The 19972-nt window shown below is 41.7% G+C and overlaps 1 protein-coding gene across 1 annotated transcript; it reads left to right on the top strand.

Moving 5' to 3' along the window:
• Positions 1 to 601: 601 nt before the first annotated feature.
• On the top strand, positions 602 to 7591 carry LOC143875708 (uncharacterized). The gene is made up of 2 exons (XM_077377344.1): positions 602 to 803; positions 4496 to 7591. The coding sequence occupies exon 2, from the start codon at positions 4622 to 4624 to the stop codon at positions 6161 to 6163; it is 1542 nt and encodes a 513-aa protein (XP_077233459.1). The 5' UTR covers positions 602 to 803; positions 4496 to 4621; the 3' UTR covers positions 6164 to 7591.
• Positions 7592 to 19972: the final 12381 nt, after the last annotated feature.

The following is a 19972-nucleotide window of genomic DNA, read 5'->3' as shown; positions in this document are numbered from 1 at the left end:
CATTTTGATCTATTGGATGGTTTGGATCAGCCCATAGGATTGATTAGTGGAGCACAAATTAAATCACATCGCAGCCCACTATTTGAACGGTCAAGATCATCAATTGTCGCCCATCAAATGGACGGTTCGGATCATCAAATGGGAGTGATTTAAAAATGGGGTAACATATTCACATTTTGATCTATTGGATGGCTTGGATCAGCCCATAGGATTGATTAGCGGAGCACAAATTAAATCACATTGTTGCCCATCAAATGAACGGTTCCGATCATACTTTGGAGTGGGGCATATGATTTTATGCACAATTGGGAATTTGGTCACATATGGGACCCACTTGGGTTATCTTTTACCTACTCAAAAGGACTTTAAAAAAACATGCATGGGGCCACACACATGTCAAAATTCAATGTCCACAATGGTGGCCACCTACCATGGAATATGTCCACAATGGTGGCCACCTACCATGGAATAAGTCCACAATGGTGGCCACCACCCTCCCATTCCTTTGCTATAAATGGTTCAATGAGGGTGAGTAAGAGGGAGAACTCATTTCTCTTCTATCATGTGTTCTAACAAAGTTGCTATGTGGGGTTGAAAAGAAAAAAAAAAAGAAGAAAAAGAACCCCTCTCTTAGAAAATTCATCCCTCTCCCTCATCTCTTCAAGGGTTCGGCCATCCTTGCCGGATCGGGTGATTTTATACGTTGGGTGATATATATCAAAAGCAGTCATTATCAAGCAAGGAATCATCTTCAAGGAATTACCATCAAAGAAAAATCAAACACAAAGTGGGTTTCCAAAGAGGTAGGCATTTATTTCAATTCTATGTAGGGTCTGTTTTCATGCATATCTTTTACTTTAAAAGAAAAACCATGTTAGGAAGCATGTAGGGTCTTTTTTCCCCCTGGTTAGCCTCTGGTTAGACCCTGGTTGCACCCAGGTTCGCTGCTGGTTGCACCCAGGTTCGATGCTGGTTGCACCCTGGTTCCCTACTGATTCGCACCCTGGTTCCCTGCTGGTTCGCACTCTGGTTCCCTACTAATTCGCACCCTGGTTCGCACCCTGGCCAGCCCCTGGTTGTACTCTGGTTCGTACCCTGGTTCACACCCTGGTTCCCCCTGGTTAGCCTCTGGTTAGACCCTGGTTGCACCCAGGTTCGTTGCTGGTTGCACCCAGGTTCGATACTGGTTCGCACCCTGGTTCCCTGCTGGTTCGCACTCTGGTTAGACCCTGGTTGCACCCAGGTTCGCTGCTGGTTGCACCCAGGTTCCCTGCTGGTTGCACCCTGGTTCCCCTGCTGGTTCGCACCCTGGTTCCCTGCTGGTTCGCACCCTGGTGCACCCTGGTTTGTACCCTGCTTCCTCCTGGTTAGACCATGGCTAGTCTCGGGTTTGCTCCTAACTTAGACCCAACTCACTAAACCCCATACCCATAAGCCTTAAACCCTATAACCGAGTCACATCAACCCAAGCCATACCTTTGTCCACTCACTGAGGCACACCATTTATCCATAAATCTGGTTACATTAAATCTAACCCAGCCAGGCCACCTGCAGCTTAAGTCAAATCGCCCCAATACAATCCAACCAAGTGGGATCCCAACCCAGCTCAACTGAGTCAACTCTAGCCAACCTCCCTAGTCGAGTTGACCCAACTCTCTAGTCGAGTATGCTCAACCTCTTTAACCGATTGGACTCTCCCCTTAGTTGACTCAATCCAATTCCTTAATCAACCCATCCCAATGCAACCGAGTCGCATTCGACCAAGTGGCGGCCTTCCATGTCACAACCGAGTCATTCCCCTATTCTAATAATGCCCGTTTACACCTAATAGAACTTCCTCCCTTTTGCCTAACCAAGTCATATCCCAACACAATCTGAGTCGCATGTCTGAATCCATTTGGCCGAATCTCATAAGCCCGCCCATTTTGAATTCCCAAAATTCAAACCCTTGATGATTCCTATATGCTCAATTCTTTGATGCAAATTCCCAATTCCAAAATCCCATTGATAAATCAATGTTTCTGAATCTCAAGTCCAATGCTCAAATGCAAACCCGATTCCAGATACAAATACCAATTCTGTCTTCCAAAATCCAAGCAACCTCGCCAGTGGAACTACGTGTGGCTTGATCCCCATCACGGGGTACGTAGGCAATTTGGCACTCCCAAGTTCAGTCGCACCTTTCTCTATCTTTCCCATTCCCTCACACTATTCATCATCTCGATTCATCTCGTGTCTCTCGGAACCATTGGATTATGGTTTCCGTCGTAAGAACCCTTAGAGCCCAATTTAGGAACAATGGTGTCGTGTCGTGTTGTGTCCTAAGTTTTAGGGAGTCCTAGAGTTAGGAGTCCAGCCTCATCACGGACGCTTGCTATGTATAGCAACCGTGCCATAGGTCAAGTTACACTAGTCATCCAGTTTTTCCCTAGGACAAGCCTAGTAAACTAGGATGTAGGCTAACCTGCATTAGTCTAAGGGACAACTTGCATTTAGATAGGATCATATAGCATCTTCGATGAAATCCTAAGATAATAAAATCCTCAACTTGAATTAAATAACTTCTCTTAAAACTGTTGAAACAGTCAATCCCGTCTAGATCGGTGTCCTAGTTGAGTTAGGCATAAGTAGCTTAGCTTAGGTGCACCGAACTACGTCGACTCTGATCCCAGTGAGGCTTGGGTACGTAGGCAGCTTGGATGTCTGATGGCATACCACCCGCGAGTCGGCACCACAACAAATTGTGGTGTTTTGTATATTAATTTTCTTGTAAATGCTTAATCAAATCACTTAGGACTTTCCATGAAATTAGAATTTTAGGAGAACTTTCACTTAGATTGAATCCAGACAAATTAATAAATCAAGATACACATTTAGGATTCACATTGAAATTAGATGTTAGGATGCATGTCACTTAGTTCGCACTTTAACATAGAGTTGAATGAGCCATTTAAAATAAATTTAAAAGAGTTAGCTTTTGGAATCGAAGACCGATTATCGGGCAGGAATGGTGCATGTGGTGGATAACTCCCCATACCTTCCATTCTCGTAACCAGGTAGCGAGTCTAGATTTCTGGTTAATTTCGGGTCCTAGATCCCACATCTAGGTGGCGACTCTGTCATTCTCTTTCGTGTGGAGTTCGGATTGCCTTAGTGATCCCAAGTTCACATGAAAGATGAATTCAAATCAATATTAAAATGCACACGCCAATCGCGTGGATACGAGAGACCAAGAGAGGAGGCGCGGCGGCTCGCGCCACACCCCTCTCGCGGGATCAGGGTACCACAGTTTGGCGACTCTGCTGGGGATCACCTAACTTCATTAAAATTTCAAAAGATAATTCATTTGAATTTAATTTAACTGGCTCATAAAAACTCTATACTTGTTAGATTAGTTTGTCTTGTTTTATTTTCTCATCACATTTTACTCGAACTTAACCTAACAAAACCTGAGGGCATCATAGATTGCGCAAACATATTGCACACACTTACATCACTTGCATCTAAACTCTTGCATCTCACGTGCACACACGTCCTATTTTAGGAACCCGGAGTGTTATCTAGCATGGTTGACTGGGATTTCATCACCTGGTGCCTCTGTGCTAGAGAAGCATTCCACCCTTAGCCTAGTACCTTTATGGTACGTAAACGGATCTCTTGTTCACGTACTGATACGCCGGACACTGGTACAGTATATCGAACAGGGATTCGCGCTAAGGGAACTCTTGGCCTTACCCCTAGATTAACCCACACATGCATGTAGTATACGAACACATGTGCATCACGTGTGTGAGCCTAGTTTAGGATATCCTACCTATTTGTGTCTAGATTAGGCCGTAGTCCATCTTCCAATGGCTACGATCGGTCCTTAGATACACGAACAAAGTCATGAGTTGAGATCCTCTCTCCACTCCGCTAGATTAGGATTAGGGTTGATACCTTCAGGTAACACTGATAAAATGTGTGAAGATTAAAAAACTTTCCCTTTGGGGTTAGGATATAAATCCCATCATTTCCAAAGATCTCATAGGATTAGTCATTCATGATCTATCCGTTGAAAGCAATCTTATGCTATCTCATCTAATCTCTTGATCGTGCGTCTTTCATTCTTCTGCCATACGATTCGATCGTATCTTCATGCCATCCCCTAACTGGCAGGAGCACAATCTCACAATCTTTCGATTATGCAATCTCATGATCTGATCATGCCTGGTCCAGACGATCCAATCTTGCTTGTACTCTTAGTCTTTCTTACTCTAAGGACAACCTTCTTCGAGAATATTTTGCTAAGTCCTTCAGAGTTCACTCTCATGATCCATGAACTAGGGGCATTTCCTTATACGATTTTATTATCATTGTCATATCTTGGTCTTTTGGGATTCACTCTATTGTCCCAATTACTTGCTTAAATGAGTAATCTTTGTTTTAGTCATTGAGAATGAACACTCCATGAATGTCAAGCTCATATACCTCGTGTTCATTATTTCCATCACAGGAAGTTGACACAATAGCTAACCCCACTGCTCCTTGGGTTCGGGTCTCTTCACGATTGGAGAGGAATTCTGTCTCTCTACCATCCTCTCTGAGAACCCCAGCGTCTCCTTCTTTCTCATCCTCACCAATGGCAGATAACCAAGATGGCCTTCCACCTGCTGCAATTACCGATACTCTTACCTTGATTCTCCAGCAGCTTCAAGAACTCAAAGAAGAAAACCAAGTTATCAAGGCTCAGCTTTCTGAAAAGTTGGGACCATCGTTGTCCAAGGATAAAGGGCCTATGCACCAAGCAGCTACTTCAACAGCACCTGCCCATCCAGTGTTCATCAATATCCATGATAAAACCGAAGAAGATTTGGAAAAAGAGCAATATAGCGAGAATCGCAGTAGGCCTTCTCAGTTCATGGTTGATAATTCTGTTATGGAGAAATTAGAGACTCTTACCAGGAAAGTTCAAGACATTCAGTTTCAAGACCAGGGTGGTTTCAATCCCAGTGATCTTACTCTATTTCCCGAAATCCGCCTTCCTGCCAATTTTCAAATGCCCGATTTCGACAAATATGATGGTGTGGGTTGTCCAATCACACATTTGCAAATGTTCACCATTATGTGTCAGCCTCAAGGCTTATCTCCTGAGCAAATGGCTCAATTGTTCCCAGTTTCCTTAACCAAGGTTGCTAGGAGATGGTTCATGGTCTTGGACAAGACTCGTTACAGGACATGGAAGGATATCGGCGAGCAATTCATCAGGCAGTTCAAATATGATGATGGGACAGAAATCACCAGAAAGGATTTAGAGAGAACAAAGCAAGACTCGAGGGAATCCTTTCTGATTTTTGTGAAAAGATGGAGGAGAGTAGCAGCTCAGATGATGGAGCGCCCGTCTGAGGAAGAGCAGGTCCAGATAATCATGAAAAATATTTCCCCCCAACTCCAATATCACATGTCGTTGCAGTATTATCCGGACTTCAAACACTTTATCGTGGCAGGCACCCAAATAGAGGAGGCTATGGCTCAAGGTGTATTCAACCGAAGTAACCCGAATACCAGAGAATTCAGGAAGTCTCCATCAGCTGAAATTAATAACCTTTCCCGCTCCAATCCTCAGCCTTCCAAATCTCAGAACCCCATGGTGATGGACTATACCCAACCTGCTGTCGCACCTCGACCACAGGCCCAGACAAAATTTACCCCTCTCCCTCTTCCACCATCTGAGATACTCAAGGAGTGTCTAGCCTCAGGTCGCATAATCCTGCCCGACATTAGGGCTCTTCCCAATCCTTTACCAGCAAATTGGCGAACAGATCAACACTGCGAATACCATAGAAATTCCGGCCATCTCACTGATAATTGCATCGCCCTAAAATTCAGGATCCAGAGGTTGCTCGACAACAAAGATCTTGTGTTCGAGCCAAAACCCGATAACTCATTACCTGGTCATGCAAACCCTGCTGCTGCTGTTAATGCTATAACCATAGGGGACCCAAAATTTGATCCTCTCACTCTTATCTGTGCCTTAGAACCTACCTTTGAAACGTCTGGGTCGGAACCTTTTGAAGAAGAGGAAGATGCAGACAGTGGAGATGTTCTAGTAGCTGCTATCCCGATACGAGCCAGCCTTCGCCGAGCCTTCAACGCCAAACGGTTGCAGCAGTTAAAGTTTTAGTCACTTACTATTTTATGTTGAGTCAGTCATCATGGTCAGTATAATTGTTGAGTCCGGTCTTACAGTTCAAGGTCAATGCCTAGTCCAGGCAAGTTATCTTCTGTTTCTCTTTAGAGTTGTGAATCCTGAGCATGTTCAGGATAGGTCGTCAAATGTAATAGCTTTTCTTTAAATAAAAATTTCAGTTCCAAATCCTTAATGTAATTCACTTGTGTCTGTTTCTTAAGTATGCTTCTGATCTTAAAGTAAGACTCCCTCCTCAAATGAGAACAAAATTGACGAAACTCCACTTGAGTCAGCAATTACTTGAACAAGAGGAGGAGCGCCAATCCCAACCTTTCAAAGATGAAATTGAAATGATAAACATTGGCACTGAAACTTTGATTCAGTGAATACCGATTGAAAATACATTACCCTCTGAAGAGTGTGAAGAATTATTTCAAGAATAAGAAGATTGTCTAGAAAAGCTACAACCGATACCAGGGGCAAGACATGGATGGAAAGCTCAAAGAAAATGAAGAAAGTGAGAAGATATATGCTATACAAGGGGCATAGAGTGGAAACAACTTTCATATTTTCAATCAATGACCTTGGTTCTCAAATTCATAACATAAAGCCAACAAATTCAAGATAAGAAGTTCAAGAGCAAGCATTGAAAAGTGATCATCAGATATCAAGAGTACGAATCCATAGATGGAGGATGTCAAAGAACAAGTTTCGCTCTATGAAAGTCTAAAGCACGCTTTAGAATCTTGGAAAAAGAAGATCCATTATCTCTTACCTGGAAATGCCGTCAAACTCCGTGAAAAAAAAAACAACAAAAAAAGAAAAAGAAAAAAAGAAAAAAATAATCACTACCAGACGGACTCTAGTAACCCAGATCGATTCCCAATCTGAACATCGAAAGGCCTCATTTGGCCGATTAAATCCCAAAATCAGAACCCAATGTCAAAAGAATACCGGTTTGCAAACCCTTCGAGCCTGAATAAAATTTTCTTGAAAACCCATCAAAGCAGGGGCATTTCCCCGAACTACGCGAGACCTGATCCCTATACTGGGGTACGTAGGCAACTCGGTTGAACCGAGTTCGGTCGATTCAAAAAGGAAAAGAAATTCAATCCTTTCAAAAAAAAAAAAGAGGGACAAGTTCCAAAAGAAGAGAAGTTAATTGTTCCAGAAAGAAAAGAAAAAAGGAAAAAAAAATCAATTAACCTTCAAACAATTTATCTTCAAACTAGGGGCATTCGCCCTGAACTACACACGACCTGATTCCTACCTTGGGATATGTAGGCGACCTGTTCACAGGTTCGGTCGAAATCTTTGTTGAGCCTTAAGCCATTCTTTGAAAAGCCCTATCCTACCTATAAAAGTCCTTCTGGTGTTCAGAACTAATGAGCTAGGTCCTGAGATACAATAAAAAAAATGAAATGATGATGAATAAGAAAAATAACGGAGTTTGAAGATCTGCTAGACTGAAAACCTGAAAGGGCGGTCTAGGCAAAATTTAAGATCATTCCCCTGCTAAGTTGAAAACCCGAAAGGGCGGCTTAGGCAAAAGCTAAGGGGATAGCCTGCTGGATCAAAAACCTAGAAAGGTGGTTCAGGCAAAAGTTAAGGCTAGCGCGGTCCGCCAAGTTAAAAACCCTGAAGAGGTAACTTGGTCACGGTAAGAGAATCAGTATAAGAAGGCTACAGCCGGTATCAAGACTGAAGATCAACTGAAATTCAAGCAAATTCAAGTGATATCCTCAAAACTGGGGGCATTGAAGCTAAGCAATCTTAGGGGGCGTAATTAAATCCTTGAGGCATTACTGTTTTAAGGAAAAAGTCCAGTGTTTACCAATTGAAAAACTATTCCTCGAAAGGATAGACTTACCAAACAAAATATTAACTAAGTCAGAAGCATCACTGTGTTTGTCAGTATAGTCAGTCAATCTTTGTTATTCTAAGTTCACTCCTTCAGGGCTGCTCAATCCTTTGAGTAGTGCCTTTCATCTAAGTTTTCTCTTTAGAAAGAGTCAATCGTCGTTCTTATGTCCAAATGATGTAACTGTCTTGGTGAAGGAGGCCCGGCCTAGGCAGCTCCCTGCAATTATACCTGAAAGGGTTCGAGAATCTAGTCAAACAGCTACATTTCAAATAAGATCAACTCAGAAGAGTTCAGAAGTAGAAACATCAGAAAGCCCAACTTCCGTAAAAAGATCATACCCCAGGAAGGCACCTTAAGCTTAGAAGAGCCCCAGATGTAATGGTGGTTGAGCAAATTTCTCAGAAAGATGAACCATTAAAATTCAGGATTTCCTTCCAGTTAGTTAAATACTATCCTGGTCAAAAAATGTTTATCTAAACACCTGTCAAGAGGCAAATCCCACTTTTCCATGATTATATCCAAGAGAGCCGTTGTTCTAAATTACCAATCTCAAATGTCTTGTTCAAAGTTTCAGTTATCAAAATCCCCAGAAGACAAGACTAGCAGTCTCTTTGAGAAAAATCTCGTTGAAGTTTCATAAAGGTATTCCTGATCCATTCTTGTTCGTAATGATTCTTCGTTCCTAAGGTTTGCTGTTTCATCTTTCGGCAAAATCTTAGTTTCCAATATCTTTGTCAGGCACGATCTATAATGTCCCCGATTTCATTAAGTTCAAAAATTTAAAAAAATAAAAAAATAAAAAATTCATCAAATCAAATCCCAATTCAAAAAAAAAAAATCCAATCCTACGTCAAATTCAAATTCATGGAAAATCTCTAAATTCTTCGAGCCCGTTTGTGAACGATGCCTTTTTTCTCGATGCCATTTGTGAATGGTCTCGTCTTCTCCTTGAGCCCGTTTACGGACGGTACCTCATTTCCCAAAAATAAAAAATTTAGCAAATCCAAATCCTTAACTAAAAAAAAAATCCAATCCTACGAAAAATCTCATGTCCTCTTTGAGCCCGTTTGTGAACGGTGCCTCTTTTCTCGAGGCCATTTGTGAATGGTCTCGTCTTCTCCTTGAGCCCGTTTGCGGACGGTGCCACATTTCCCAAAAATACAAAAAATAAAATAAAAATAATAAAAAATTTATCAAATCCAAATCCTTAATTCAAAAAAAAAAAATCCAATCCTACGAAAAATCTCATGTCCTCTTTGAGCCCGTTTGTGAACGGTGCCTCTTTTCTCGAGGCCATTTGTGAATGGTCTCGTCTTCTCCTTGAGCCCGTTTACGGACGGTACCTCATTTCCCAAAAATAAAAAATTTATCAAATCCAAATCCTTAATTCAAAAAAATCCCATCCTACGACAAATTCAAGTTCATAAAAATTCTCTAAATTCTTCGAGCCCATTTGTGAATGGGGCCTCGTTTCTCGAGTCCATTTGTGAATGGTCTCGTCTTCTCCTTGAATCCGTTTGTGAACGGTGTCTCATTCTCTGAGTCCATTTGGAATGGTCTCATGCCCTCTTTGAGCCCTTTTGTGAAAGGTTCTTCATTTCTCGAGTCCATTTGTGAATGGTCTTCTCCTTGAACCCGTTTGTGAACGGTGTCTCATTCTCTGAGTCCATTTGGAATGGTCTCATGTCCTCTTTGAGCCCTTTTGTGAAATGTTCTTCATTTCTCGAGTTCATTTGTGAATGGTCTCGTCTTCTCCTTGAACCCGTTTGTGAACGGTGTCTCATTCTTTGAGTCCATTTGTGAATGGTCTCATGTCCTCTTTCAGCCCTTTTGTGAAAGGTACCTCATTTCTCGAGTCCATTTGTGAATGGTCTCGTCTTCTCCATGAACCCGTTTGTGAACGGTGTCTCATTCTCTGAGTCCATTTGTGAATGGTCTCATGTCCTCTTTGATCCCTTTTGTGAAAGGTGCTTCATTTCTCGAGTCCATTTGTGAATGGTCTCGTCTTCTCCTTGAACCCGTTTGTGAACGGTGTCTCATTTTCTGAGTCCATTTGTGAATGGTCTCATGTCCTCTTTGAGCCCTTTTGTGAAAGGTGCCTCATTTCTCGAGTCCATTTGTGAATGGTCTCGTCTTCTCCTTGAACCCGTTTGTGAACGGTGTCTCATTTTCTGAGTCCATTTGTGAATGGTCTCAGGTCCTCTTTGAGCCCTTTTGTGAAAGGTGCCTCATTTCTCGAGTCCATTTGTGAATGGTCTCGTCTTCTCCTTGAACCCGTTTGTGAACGGTGTCTCATTTTCTGAGTCCATTTGTGAATGGTCTCAGGTCCTCCTTGAGCCCGTTTGTGAACGGTGCCTCATTTCTCGAGTCCATTTGTGAATGGTCTCGTCTTTTCTTTGAACCCGTTTGTGAACGGTGCCTCATTTCTCGAGTCCATTTGCGAATGGTCTCGTCTTCTCCTTGAGCCCGCTTGTGAGCGGTATCTCATTCTCTCGTTGCCCGTTTGTGAGCGGCACCGCAGCGGGATTTTTTTTATTGCATTCCAATTCTAGGACTTCGTTTAGGGTCTTGCATTAGGTAGTAAATGTTTGCGTCGGTTCCGTTTTGTGTAGAGTCCTTTGTCGATTAAAGCTACGCAAAATGGTTCTGTCATTTTTAACTTTGGTATTCAATGACTACGTCATCTCTACCAAAGAGGGGCATCTGTAGACACCCCATTTTGTTTTGTTTTAATCAACAAAGAAGTTAGTGTTCTTGTTATCAGTCTCCTTTAGTGTTTTCCATTCCCGTGTCCGCTCCTCTTGTTTTCTCGATCTTTTTGGTTATTTTTGTCATGTTTTGTGTCGTCCTGATAATTGTTGAGAAAGGTTATTCCCAAGAATCCGAGCAAGAGAGAATTTGGATCCGATTGATGGGCCCGTCTTGAGCATTTGTTTAGATTTGGATCAAACAGGGTGGCCCGCGCATTGTTTTAGTGAAAAATGAGTTTTGAACCTACTTCGATCCAACACCTAAAGATGATCATCAAGAGAACGGTCAAGATCTCAGAGAAGTCGTTTTAACAACCAATTTTGTTACGATCATCAGGTTGAGTTACTCGGATCAGCCCATTGAAATGATTTAGGAGGACACAACCTACTTAGGTAGGGGACCCATCAATTGGATGGTCTGGATCGTCATAGAGGAATGATTTAAGGGGGCACAACCAATTTACATTGCGACCCACCATTTGAACGGTCAAGATCATCAATTGTCGCCCATCAAATGGACGGTTCGGATCATCAAATGGGAGTGATTTAAAAATGGGGTAACATATTCACATTTTGATCTATTGGATGGTTTGGATCAGCCCATAGGATTGATTAGTGGAGCACAAATTAAATCACATCGCAGCCCACTATTTGAACGGTCAAGATCATCAATTGTCGCCCATCAAATGGACGGTTCGGATCATCAAATGGGAGTGATTTAAAAATGGGGTAACATATTCACATTTTGATCTATTGGATGGCTTGGATCAGCCCATAGGATTGATTAGCGGAGCACAAATTAAATCACATTGTTGCCCATCAAATGAACGGTTCCGATCATACTTTGGAGTGGGGCATATGATTTTATGCACAATTGGGAATTTGGTCACATATGGGACCCACTTGGGTTATCTTTTACCTACTCAAAAGGACTTTAAAAAAACATGCATGGGGCCACACACATGTCAAAATTCAATGTCCACAATGGTGGCCACCTACCATGGAATATGTCCACAATGGTGGCCACCTACCATGGAATAAGTCCACAATGGTGGCCACCACCCTCCCATTCCTTTGCTATAAATGGTTCAATGAGGGTGAGTAAGAGGGAGAACTCATTTCTCTTCTATCATGTGTTCTAACAAAGTTGCTATGTGGGGTTGAAAAGAAAAAAAAAAAGAAGAAAAAGAACCCCTCTCTTAGAAAATTCATCCCTCTCCCTCATCTCTTCAAGGGTTCGGCCATCCTTGCCGGATCGGGTGATTTTATACGTTGGGTGATATATATCAAAAGCAGTCATTATCAAGCAAGGAATCATCTTCAAGGAATTACCATCAAAGAAAAATCAAACACAAAGTGGGTTTCCAAAGAGGTAGGCATTTATTTCAATTCTATGTAGGGTCTGTTTTCATGCATATCTTTTACTTTAAAAGAAAAACCATGTTAGGAAGCATGTAGGGTCTTTTTTCCCCCTGGTTAGCCTCTGGTTAGACCCTGGTTGCACCCAGGTTCGCTGCTGGTTGCACCCAGGTTCGATGCTGGTTGCACCCTGGTTCCCTACTGATTCGCACCCTGGTTCCCTGCTGGTTCGCACTCTGGTTCCCTACTAATTCGCACCCTGGTTCGCACCCTGGCCAGCCCCTGGTTGTACTCTGGTTCGTACCCTGGTTCACACCCTGGTTCCCCCTGGTTAGCCTCTGGTTAGACCCTGGTTGCACCCAGGTTCGTTGCTGGTTGCACCCAGGTTCGATACTGGTTCGCACCCTGGTTCCCTGCTGGTTCGCACTCTGGTTAGACCCTGGTTGCACCCAGGTTCGCTGCTGGTTGCACCCAGGTTCCCTGCTGGTTGCACCCTGGTTCCCCTGCTGGTTCGCACCCTGGTTCCCTGCTGGTTCGCACCCTGGTGCACCCTGGTTTGTACCCTGCTTCCTCCTGGTTAGACCATGGCTAGTCTCGGGTTTGCTCCTAACTTAGACCCAACTCACTAAACCCCATACCCATAAGCCTTAAACCCTATAACCGAGTCACATCAACCCAAGCCATACCTTTGTCCACTCACTGAGGCACACCATTTATCCATAAATCTGGTTACATTAAATCTAACCCAGCCAGGCCACCTGCAGCTTAAGTCAAATCGCCCCAATACAATCCAACCAAGTGGGATCCCAACCCAGCTCAACTGAGTCAACTCTAGCCAACCTCCCTAGTCGAGTTGACCCAACTCTCTAGTCGAGTATGCTCAACCTCTTTAACCGATTGGACTCTCCCCTTAGTTGACTCAATCCAATTCCTTAATCAACCCATCCCAATGCAACCGAGTCGCATTCGACCAAGTGGCGGCCTTCCATGTCACAACCGAGTCATTCCCCTATTCTAATAATGCCCGTTTACACCTAATAGAACTTCCTCCCTTTTGCCTAACCAAGTCATATCCCAACACAATCTGAGTCGCATGTCTGAATCCATTTGGCCGAATCTCATAAGCCCGCCCATTTTGAATTCCCAAAATTCAAACCCTTGATGATTCCTATATGCTCAATTCTTTGATGCAAATTCCCAATTCCAAAATCCCATTGATAAATCAATGTTTCTGAATCTCAAGTCCAATGCTCAAATGCAAACCCGATTCCAGATACAAATACCAATTCTGTCTTCCAAAATCCAAGCAACCTCGCCAGTGGAACTACGTGTGGCTTGATCCCCATCACGGGGTACGTAGGCAATTTGGCACTCCCAAGTTCAGTCGCACCTTTCTCTATCTTTCCCATTCCCTCACACTATTCATCATCTCGATTCATCTCGTGTCTCTCGGAACCATTGGATTATGGTTTCCGTCGTAAGAACCCTTAGAGCCCAATTTAGGAACAATGGTGTCGTGTCGTGTTGTGTCCTAAGTTTTAGGGAGTCCTAGAGTTAGGAGTCCAGCCTCATCACGGACGCTTGCTATGTATAGCAACCGTGCCATAGGTCAAGTTACACTAGTCATCCAGTTTTTCCCTAGGACAAGCCTAGTAAACTAGGATGTAGGCTAACCTGCATTAGTCTAAGGGACAACTTGCATTTAGATAGGATCATATAGCATCTTCGATGAAATCCTAAGATAATAAAATCCTCAACTTGAATTAAATAACTTCTCTTAAAACTGTTGAAACAGTCAATCCCGTCTAGATCGGTGTCCTAGTTGAGTTAGGCATAAGTAGCTTAGCTTAGGTGCACCGAACTACGTCGACTCTGATCCCAGTGAGGCTTGGGTACGTAGGCAGCTTGGATGTCTGATGGCATACCACCCGCGAGTCGGCACCACAACAAATTGTGGTGTTTTGTATATTAATTTTCTTGTAAATGCTTAATCAAATCACTTAGGACTTTCCATGAAATTAGAATTTTAGGAGAACTTTCACTTAGATTGAATCCAGACAAATTAATAAATCAAGATACACATTTAGGATTCACATTGAAATTAGATGTTAGGATGCATGTCACTTAGTTCGCACTTTAACATAGAGTTGAATGAGCCATTTAAAATAAATTTAAAAGAGTTAGCTTTTGGAATCGAAGACCGATTATCGGGCAGGAATGGTGCATGTGGTGGATAACTCCCCATACCTTCCATTCTCGTAACCAGGTAGCGAGTCTAGATTTCTGGTTAATTTCGGGTCCTAGATCCCACATCTAGGTGGCGACTCTGTCATTCTCTTTCGTGTGGAGTTCGGATTGCCTTAGTGATCCCAAGTTCACATGAAAGATGAATTCAAATCAATATTAAAATGCACACGCCAATCGCGTGGATACGAGAGACCAAGAGAGGAGGCGCGGCGGCTCGCGCCCCACCCCTCTCGCGGGATCCGGGTACCACACCTTCGAATTAGGGGCATTCGCCCTGAACTACGCATGACCTGATTCCTACACTGGGATACGTAGGCAACCTGTTCACAGGTTCGGTCGAAACTCTTGCAAAACCTTAAGCCATTCTTTGAAAAGCCTTACCTCACCTATAAAGTCCTTTTGGTGTTCAAGTAAAAAGAAAAAGAAAATGAAAAAATAAAGAAAAAGAAAAGAAATGGAGCTTGAAGATCCGCTAGATTGAAAATCTGAAAAGGCGATCTAGGCAAAATTTAGGATCATTCTCCTGCTAAGTTGAAAACCTGAAAGGGCGGCTTAGGCAAAAGTTAAGGGGGTGGCCTGCTGAGTCGAAAACCTGAAAAGGCGATTCAGGCAAAAGTTAAGGCCGAGCGGTCCGCCAAGTTGAAAATCCAAAAAAGGAAGACTTGGTCGTCGTAAGATGGGATTCACGCCAGAAGAATTACCTCGATCTCTGAAGTCGCAGTAGGTCAGGCAAACCTAATAACAACAATTCCTGAAACTATGGGCATTAATTTCAAAGCAATCCGAAAGTCGATAGAAAGATATATGGAGTATCACTGTCTTAAAAATAAGTGAAGATGTTTATCAATGGAGAAACATTCTTTAAAAGAGGCTAGCCTAACCCAAAAGAAAATGCTGATAAGTCAAAAGCATCACGAGATTGCTTGAGTAATCTTTCTTATTTTGTTAAAAAAAAAAAAAAATTTAATTTACGAACTCTATTTTTAGAATTGTTGTAGGGTGCAATCACTCTGAAGGCAGGTTCATCAATAGGTTCTGAGAAACTTGGAAAAAGGTGACACTGTCACGAATGGCGAAGATCTTTGAAAGAATAATCTCTGGTCAATGAATAGAAGAAGGTTAGAATGCCTCAAACCGGGGCAGGTTGCTAATGAAGTGGCATCTCATATTCAAGCCCTGAAAGTCCTTTGCTGCATGGTGTTATTAAATCCTTTGCTTCTAAAGTTGTTAATTGGAAATTTCGATTTCTTTCAAAGCTCAAATTATCATATCTCTCTGAATCCATTTGAAAATTATATTTTCTCTTTGAGCATCATACAAATGTGATGTCTCATTTACTTGGAATCCATACAAATACGGTATTTCATTCTCTTCGAGTCCATAAAACTATGGTCTCTTGTTCTCTTTAAACGCCATACAAATATGACGTCTCATTTTCTTGGAATCTGTATAAATATGGTATTCCATTCTCTTCGAGTCCATACAACTATGGTCTCTTATCGCCTTTGAACATCATACAACTATGATGTCTCATTTCCTTGAAATCCGTACAAATACGGTATTTCATTCTCTTCGAGTCCATACAACTATGGTCTCTTATCCCCTTTGAACATCATACAACTATGATGTCTCATTCCTTGGAATCCGTATAAATATGGTATTCCATTCTCTTCGAGTCCATACAACTATGGTCTCTTATCCCCTTTGAACATCATACAACTATGATGTCTCATTTCCTTGGAATCCGTACAAATACGGTATTTCATTCTCTTCGAGTCCATACAACTATGGTCTCTTATTCTCTTTGAGCATCGCACAAATGTGATATCTTATTTCCTTGGAATCCGTACAAATACGGTATTTCATTCTCTCCGAGTCCATACGACTATGGTCTCTTATCCTCTTTGAGCATGACACAAATGTGATATCTCATTTCCTTGGAATCTGTATAAATACGGTATTTCATTCTCTTCGAGTCCATACAACTATGGTCTCTTATTCTCTTTGAGCATCGCACAAATGTGATATCTCATTTCCTTGGAATCCGTACAAATACGGTATTTCATTCTCTTCGAGTCCATACAACTATGGTCTCTTATTCTCTTTGAGCATCACACAAAGGTGATATCTCATTTCCTTGGAATCCGTATAAATATGGTATTCCATTCTCTTCGAGACCATACGACTATGGTCTCTTATTCCTCTTGAGCATCACACAACTGTGATGTCTCATTTCCATGAAATCCGTAAAAACACGGTATTTCATCTTATCCAAGCCCATTCAAAAATGATGCTTTGATTTCATTAAAAATCTTTCGAAAGTCATCCATTATTCTTTCTGAGACCATTTGAAAATGGCGTCTCATTTCCTCTGAAGCCGTTCAAAAACGGTATTCCTTTCCCTCCGAAAATCCATTTGAAAATGGTATCCCATTCCTTCATGGCCCGTTTGAAAACAGCGCCGCATCATACTCATCTTTTGTTCTGAATTGCAAGATTTTTGCACCCAGAGTAAATTCGATTTTCCGTTATTCTAAACTGCCATTTCATGGTGTTTGGAGTAAGTGATTTTGATAGATGTTCAAATTCTAGGATTTCATCTAGGGTCTTGCATTATATTAGGTTGCGTTGTGTCTAGAGAGTCCTTTGTCGATTAAAGCTACGCAAAATGGCTCTGTCACTTTTGCTTTGGTATTCGATGACTACATCATCTCTACCAAAGAGGGGCATCTGTAGACACCCCCATTTTGCTCCGCTCTAATCAACAAAGAAATTAATGTTTTGTTATCAGTCTTTTTCAGTGTCTTCCATTCCTGTGTCCATCCCTTATGCTTTCTCGATATTTTCAATCATTTCCGCCCTGTTTCGCATTTTTCTGCTAAGTGTTGAGAAGGGTTGTTCACGAGAATCCGAGCAAGGGAGAATTGGGACCCGTTTGGTGGGCCCGCATTGAGCATTTCGATTAAAAATTGGATCGGGAAAGGTGGCCCATATAAGAAATATTCGAGTTATCTGTGGAGTTTATTGTGGATGTTAACGATCAAATTTTATAGGAATAAGTGTGCCCAACATGGAGTGGAGTTCACTAAGTTGAAGCAAGCGGACCCGCCTAAAATTTCGATGAATGGATCTCACGGAAAATTCGGTCAAGGAATAGGCCTAGCATTTGGTTGAGGGATTTAAAATTGAGAGGCCCACTAAACGTGCGTAGGACCTACCCAAAGTGATTCAATCTTGTTTTTTTCGGGTCCACATTTAGGTCCATCGAAAAGGATTTATGCGGCACCCATTAAATAATATGGGGGGGGGGGCGATTTGAAGGGTGTGATTTATTTGCATTGAGGCCCGTTAGTTGAATGGTTAAGATCATCTCATGGAAATGATTTTTGGGCACGATTATTCTACATCTTGGTCCATCGATCAGATGGTTCAGATCATTTTATCAAAATAACGTTGGGATTGGAATGGATAGATCTGGGATTCTCCAAAAGTAGAAGTTGCTTTATGTAAATCAGTAACTTTTGGGAAAGTTAAATTTGGATCTTTGTGACACTTAAAATTCCTTTTCTATTGAATAAAAATTGCTATAATTTCATTAAGAGATAAGGAAAGTTTCTGCAGAGAGAGGGGAGGTTCTAAAATGAGGAGCCGGCTGTTATCTAAAACAAGAAATAAAAGAAAGGAAAAGAAGAAAGAAAAAGAAGAGAAAAAGGATCGTCGGTGGCTCCCTCTCCATGAAAAAAAAGAAGCAATACCCAAGGTCTGAAGGAAAAAAAACGGAAAAAAAAGTAAAAAGGAGGAGGGGGCAAGAAAACAGAGGATCGGTTTTTTTTCATAAAGACCCAGCCGATTCCCACTCTCTTGGGGCTCCCCCTTTTTCCACGATCAACAGCCTCTCCCTCAATCTCCCTCACCTATCTGCATCCTTCCCTCTGCATGTGGCTTGGTATAAAAAAAAGAAAAAAAGAGAAAGGATTACGGTGGCTCTGTTTCGGGTTTGCATTCAACAGAGGTTATGTGGAGAAGGAAAAAAGAAGGCCGAATACAAACCTTGGTCTGTGGCTTATCTCAAGAATAGTTTTGATCTCCCAGCATCCTTCTTACTCGGCCATCTCCTAATAGATATCACTCGATTTTTTTTTTCTTCAACCTCTCTCAACGTCTCTCCCTTGGTCACTATCACTCATACTCTGTTTTTTTTATCTGTTTTTCCCTCTCTCTCTCTCTCTCTCTCTCCCTCCCTCCCTCACACTCTCCTTCTGTTTACCATCTCCCTCAAGCTCCCTCTCTGTTTTTTTTCGGTTTCTAGAAAAAGCGTGGAAAAAACAGAGTGTGGTATACTCTGTTTTCTCCATCTCCATCTCTCTCTCTCTCTCTCTTATACTCTCTCTCTATCTCTCTTATACTTTCTGTCTCTCCCTCCATCTCTCTTTTCTTCTCTCTCACATTCACCCTCTCGTCCACTCTCACCCTATCTCTTAACCTCTCGGTTTCACCTCCCATTGTCTCTCCTTATCTCTGTTACTCCCTATCTCTCGGTTTGTTTTCTCAGTCACCCTCTCTCATCCCTCAAACTCTCACTCCCCCTCAATCTCTCGGCCTCTCTCCCATTCTCTCGGCCTCTCTCTACCACTCTCTTACTCCCACATTCCTTCTCCCTATCTCCCTTTCCATATTCACAGTAGTTCTTTGTTTAAATAAATAAAGCGGGCATTGGATTACTAAAGAAAGTGGGAATTGGATTACGCGTCGGCGATATTTTTCGGGTTTTTCGGCTCTTGGACTCGGCAGAGATCTTGCCTACAGGTTAGTACACTATTCTTAGATTTTTCCCAGATGATTTGGCATTTTTTATGAATTTTGCATGGTTTTTAGCATTTAATTAAATTTAATTCAATATTAAATGTGTGAGCTAAAAATCATGATCTGCATTAGTGTTTCAAATCCGTTTCGTCCCAAAATTTAATACGATGTTCTACTTAAATAGAGTAAAATAACTATCGGATCGGATCGGACATTGGATCAGCGATTTTTTAGAATTTGAGTGAAGAGTAGAATTTTATTTAAAATATTGGCTGAGAAATTACGAAATTTGAAAAAATAGTCATCTCAGGATGATCTATTTTTTGGAATTTTAAATTTTTTTTGTGTTCATCACATCAGAACAAGGTTGGAGGACATTTTCCGGAATCGTAATTTTCTCGAAAATCGTGTTAAAAATAGAAAACTCTTCAAAAATATCTTTTCGACGAAGAAAAATAAAATATATACTAAACGAATTCCCAAATTAATGAAATTTTGTGGAAAAATAATATAATACTGATACATCCTACCATGAATTTTTGAGAATTTTTAGATTTAGTTTGGTATATTATTTTATGCTTTCTTTGAAAATTTCCGGATTTTGGAAGATTTTTTACAGACATCAGATCACAGATTAAATTCTCAAAAGTTTTACAGTGGTCTTAAATTCCCTATTTCTTGTCCCTGTAAAATTTTCAATTGGTTTGGAGCTTGTTTCATGTGGGATGTAGTGTTAATTCATAATCTGGTTTGAAAATTGAAAAATCCGAAATTGGTAGT

Source organism: Tasmannia lanceolata, unplaced genomic scaffold, assembly GCF_043159265.1.
Source record: "Tasmannia lanceolata isolate RefF3 unplaced genomic scaffold, GAP_Taslan_0.1 ptg000002l, whole genome shotgun sequence".
NCBI lineage: Eukaryota > Viridiplantae > Streptophyta > Magnoliopsida > Canellales > Winteraceae > Tasmannia > Tasmannia lanceolata.
Note: the sequence above shows the minus strand (reverse complement) of the source record. Positions and strands in the feature narration are given on the sequence as shown.